The sequence below is a fragment of the Kryptolebias marmoratus genome, linkage group LG1 (genome assembly GCF_001649575.2).
Source record: "Kryptolebias marmoratus isolate JLee-2015 linkage group LG1, ASM164957v2, whole genome shotgun sequence".
Classification (NCBI taxonomy): Eukaryota; Metazoa; Chordata; class Actinopteri; order Cyprinodontiformes; family Rivulidae; genus Kryptolebias; species Kryptolebias marmoratus.
The window spans coordinates 34,525,750-34,530,957 of NC_051430.1; the positions used below are offsets into that span (position 1 = coordinate 34,525,750).

At 40.8% G+C, this 5,208-nt stretch overlaps 2 protein-coding genes across 4 annotated transcripts in view; one reads left to right on the top strand and one right to left on the bottom strand.

Annotated features, from left to right (window-relative positions):
- gas2l3 (growth arrest-specific 2 like 3) overlaps nucleotides 1–5,208 on the bottom strand; it is a gene marked incomplete at its 3' end in the record, with an annotated part of 139,261 nt that overhangs the window by 35,000 nt on the left and 99,053 nt on the right.
- zgc:162331 (uncharacterized protein LOC793007 homolog) overlaps nucleotides 1–5,208 on the top strand; it is a 25,111-nt gene that overhangs the window by 18,109 nt on the left and 1,794 nt on the right. For both annotated transcript variants that reach the window (XM_017431600.3, XM_025009456.2), the window contains 3 exons: nucleotides 4,078–4,269; nucleotides 4,478–4,631; nucleotides 4,715–4,900. In XM_017431600.3, the coding sequence (XP_017287089.1) occupies nucleotides 4,078–4,269; nucleotides 4,478–4,631; nucleotides 4,715–4,900 (532 nt within the window). The remainder of the gene's footprint in view (nucleotides 1–4,077; nucleotides 4,270–4,477; nucleotides 4,632–4,714; nucleotides 4,901–5,208) is intronic.

The following is a 5,208-nucleotide window of genomic DNA, read 5'->3' on the forward strand; positions in this document are numbered from 1 at the left end:
CCAAAACTACAACACCTCACTGGTATTTGATAAAAAGGTGAAATCTCTGCTAAAATCTTGTGTTTTGAATCAACATTCATAGAAACTAATTCATGTCATTTCAGTGAGTCATCATGGTTGTGCCCTGAGTCCAAATACATGTCATATACACATTCAAGCCACTTGTTTTAAATAAATGCTTCTATTTTAATTCAGTTTTGGTCTTCATAGTAACTGATGTGCAGGGGGAGAATGACTGGTTGACCTCAGGATTTAGGCCCTGGGAGCCAGCATCAATAAAAATGTTAATTTCAAAGGGATTGAACATGTTAGGCTTCTTGAGTTGAGTCTGTTTGATTGAATAAATCCTGTTGATTCACACATTCAGGAAAACTAAATACAAAGACCTGTCATAGCAGAAAAAGGAGGTTTGGCTGCCAACAAGATACTAATAATACGCTGACCCAGACGATCCTGGCAACCTTTTAGTACCAACCAAACATTTCACTCTGTTTTCTTCCTAAACACCGACCCCCCCTGGTCCCTGTCAGCGAATCGCTGTGAATCCTTTCTGATTAAACACAGATTAGTCTCTTCTGCACACATTCTCAGGAACAGAACGAGTAAACAAATCAGACACACAGCGAATGTGTTTTTATTGAAATCTCTGCAGATTTTTAGTTATATTTGATAATAAAAAGAGCCTTTCTGCAACTTCTAAGTTGTTTCTTAACTTTAGTTTTTTTTTTGTTCTGTTAGTAAACTACTGCAACTGCAAAACTAACTTTGCTAAAAGTGGCTGATACTGCTGCCAATCACAGCTCGGTGCGCTGTTAGCTTTCGGCTTATTGTATGAAAGTTTGCATTTAGCTCAGTGCTAATTTTTCACTCTTTTCTTTCAGTTTGGAAAGTCTCAAATAACATTAGAAATAGTCGCTAGATGGGTCTGAAAACTCCTTAAATATAGCGACAAAGTAGCTAAATTGGCAACACAGGTTAGCTTATCGTAGCGTAGCAGACAGGAACCACGATGTCGTGTTTTTAGCTGTTGTCGCCTCTCTGATGTCAAGAATTTAATACTAGTTCATGCAACAGTACGTTACAAACCTTTACATTACCATCACTATTGCATTAAAGTTTTTAGCAAAGAATTTTATGGTTATTTTTAAGAGCAAACAGCAGAAGCATCTGGCCAAATTCAACCTGCTTCAGCCTCGGGGGCCAGTGTTGCCAAATATACAACAATTACCCGATTTATACAAGAGTTTTAGTGTGTTTACAATATAGAATAAATGGCTTTTAAAAGGCTTAAATATATGATAGTTTTGGTGTTATATTTGTTATATCATATCTGTGTTTTTAAAGCTCTTACCAAAGACAGTTCGTTAAATTTAGATTTAGAGACAATGATATTAATGTGTGCTTTCACACACAGAGGCTTAAAGAACCATCTTTCCTCCATTAACTAACAGCTTCAGCTCAAACCGACTGAGGATAATCTGTGCAGCTGAACAAATCAGGGACAGTGTGGCTAAAAAAATGAGAAGTAAAGACTTGCAGCTTTCAATTAAGCTTCGGCTACAACGAGTACAAAGAAAACAATTAAAATGCACATCTATCCTAATAAGCATGTCTCTTTCTCTGTGGTGCCTGACAGTTTGTTTTAAATAGAACAAAACCCAATTTATTGGTGAATAAAAGCTTAATTGACAGCTCAACTGTGAGGCTTATGTGAAATAAATTTCATCATCTGACCGGTACATGATTGTGCTTTTTGTTAATGCATGAGCAGCAATAAAACTCCCATTCAACAGGTGGCGCTGAAGACATAACTGAACAGGGAGGCCACGAGTGAAAAACAACATGGATGTAAGTTTAGATCCAAATGTGGACAATAAATAACTCAGGGACCAAAGAGACACAAACGTAGTGTCACTCATACTTTTCCTAAAAGTTGCGATTTTTCTTTTACTAAAATCAATAAACAACCATAACTTTTAATATCTAAACCAAAAATACTTCCTAGTTTTGTAAGATAATTCCCAACAAACACTGACATTCTCAAAAGGTGGTTTATTTGAGAACTTTGATAGCTTCTAAACTGACATTCATGAGCATTTCTGGATTGTCCCTGGTCTGCAGCTCTCCTCACATGTTTTGCAGACACAAAGTGTTTGTCGATGCGTTTATGTTCCATGATTACACTGCANTGTTAACAGGAAGTGACGTCATGTGTCTTCTTCCTGAGTTATTTGGGCTTATTTTGTATTCCACGCTACACAAACCCACAAAGAAGAGACTAGACCGCAGAAACGGTGGAGAATCACTTTAGAAACAATAAATATTGGGTTAAAGTTGCAGGACAGTTGCAGTGTTTTGGGCAAAGTTTGCTTGATTTTTGCGTTAATAGTTGCGATCGCAACATTGCGATATGAACTCCATTCTTCAAGACTCACTGTGGTTTCCACAAACATCATTCAAACCTTTACGCTGCTGTCAGTTCTCCATTCTGTGATTTTATTGGCAGAATCATTACGACATTCCTGCTGGAGTTGCTCCAGGCGGCACCACTTGCTGCTGCGGCTATTAGCGCTTACAAATAACTGTTTCGACGAGCCTTAAACTCGTAATATTCCAAACTCAAACAGATTCACTGATTGTTACATAAATGTGACCCCTGGCACATTAATCAATCAAACATTATCAGCTCCACTGCAGAAGATGGGAAAATAAGAGGAAATTTGTTATGAGTGTGTTTTAAATCCCGGCAGCTCGGTCTAATAATAGCTGCTGCATCACAAGAGTATCCCAGCATGAGGAGGATAAAAATAGCCCTTTCTGCCTCTCGGTCTATACGTCACGGCCCACTCACCAGCGTAAATGCTAATCTCAGCCTTTCAGACTGGAGAACAGACACCGAGACGAGTTTACTGCATCTCAGACACAAAAATGGGGGAAAGGACAGGGAGCAAATATTACTGCTGTAGGAGTTTTTCATCTTGAAGGAGACTAAAAGATATTAGATATTAAAAAGAAATCACAGCAATGTTTTACTAACTTTGAAATCAGCTGAAATTTAGGAACGAAAAGCCAAAAACTTGACTGTAAGAAGTAAAACTGTAGAGGGAAGTACAAATGCACAGAAAATGAATACTGAAGTTACTTAGACAAGTTCTGTAATTACTTTTGAGGTACTAATGGTGGTAATTACAGAGTATTCACAGGGTACTTGTGGGTGTAGATACAAGCCAATTATAAGGTTAACACAGGGCATTGCAGGGTACTTATGGGGACAGATACGAGGTAGAAGTACATTCATGCTTCCTACCGTGTAATTACAGGGTATTTACTAGGGTACATACAGGGTACTTATAAAGTAATTACAGGGACCTAAAGGGTACTTAGAAGGAACCAAAAATGGCAGTATTTGAGGGCACTTAAAAGGTAATTAAAGTGGTACCTACAGGGTACTTACAGGGTAATGACAGAGTATTTACAGGGTAATTACAGGGTATGTATGAGGGTAACTACAGGATACTTATGGGGGGTACCTACAGGGTACTTACAGGGTAATGACAGGATACTAACATGGATGCAGACAGGATACGTATATTGTATTTAAAGGATAGTACAGGATACTTAAAGGGTACTTGTGGGCGCAGATACGAGCTAATTATGAGGTAATCAAAGGGCATTTGCAGGGTAATAACAGAGTATTTACAGGGTACTTACGGGGGCAGATAGGAGGCATTTAAGAGGTACATACATGCTTCCTACCTTATAATTACAGGGTACATATAGGGTACTTAGAAGGAAACAAAAAGGGCAGTATTTGAGCGCACTTTAAAGGTTATTAAAGTGGTACATAGAGGGTAACTACAGGATACTTATGGGGGCACCTACTGGGGTAATTGGGCTGTTTTATGAGCTGACTTGTTACCTTGTACTCTGCCCCAGTATGACCTTATGTCTTGCAGCTACTTAAAAAAAATCTATTTCACCCAATAGTTGTTTTTTTTACAGTGTTGTCACTTTGACTTCAGGTCCGATTGCCAAGGGTTTCTTGCTGATCTCAGCAGCTGTGTCTCCTCTGATCAGGTCTGTCCTGCGTTTCGGTCCTGCCACCTCGCCGCGGCTCGTTCTACGTGGAGAGTGGGACGAGCACGTCGGTCGGCAGCGTGTTGGCCTTCTGGTGCAGAGAGGGCTACCAGCTGGTCGGCAGCGACAAAATCTACTGCGACGTCAGGAGAGGCAAGGCGCAGTGGAGCAACTACCTGCCTGTTTGTGAAGGTTTGCAGATTTAACCAGTGACATCAAGCTAGCTGTAGTCTAGTTTGGATTTATTGTAGCTCCCTCATGGTGATACAGGCCAACTTTTATTCTTTATATGCAAATTCGTCGTGCAATATCTGGAGAAAGAGAAGATGACAGAGGTTGAAATGAGGAAGAACTTAATGACCTCCCAACATGAGCAGTCTTTGTTTTTACCTGATAACAGCGATCCCCAGGCCGGAGGACCGCGGACTGAGAGTGGCCGTGTTGGCGTCGGTGGTGAGCGGCATCGTCATTTTTGCCATGTCCTTATCCTTCCTCATCTGCTGCCTGCAGGAGCGATCCGGTCGGGACCGTGCCAAAAGAGATGGGCGAAGCAGGTGGGACAGAAAACTAACGGCGAAAAAAAGGACTTTGGGTGTTTTTTAATTCCAGTAAGCTGATAAAGTTCTGTCGTTGTCAGGCGCAGAGATAAGCGAGCAAGCCGCCGGAGTGACTGCTGGCTGGAGACGGAGGAGGGTGACTGGGAGGCCTTTCCTCCTCCAAAGATCTTCCACTTGTCCCAAAGGATGAACCCTCGACTGGCTCCTGACAGCCCCCTCTACCTGACGGGAGGCCTCAGTGGATATGAGAACAGAGGATACCAGAGGTAAACCGTTAGCAGTTGCCTCTATTGGGGCCATGGCTGTAGCTGGACTTTAAACAATCCTGAGGTCAACCAGTCATTCTCCCCCTGCACATCAATTACAATGAAGACCAAAACTGAATTAAAATAGAAGCATTTATTTAAAACAAGTGGCTTGAATGTGTATATGACATGTATTTGGACTCAGGGCACAACCATGATGACTCACTGAAATGACATGAATTAGTTTCTATGAATGTTGATTCAAAACACAAGATTTTAGCAGAGATTTCACCTTTTTATCAAATACCAGTGAGGTGTTGTAGTTTTGG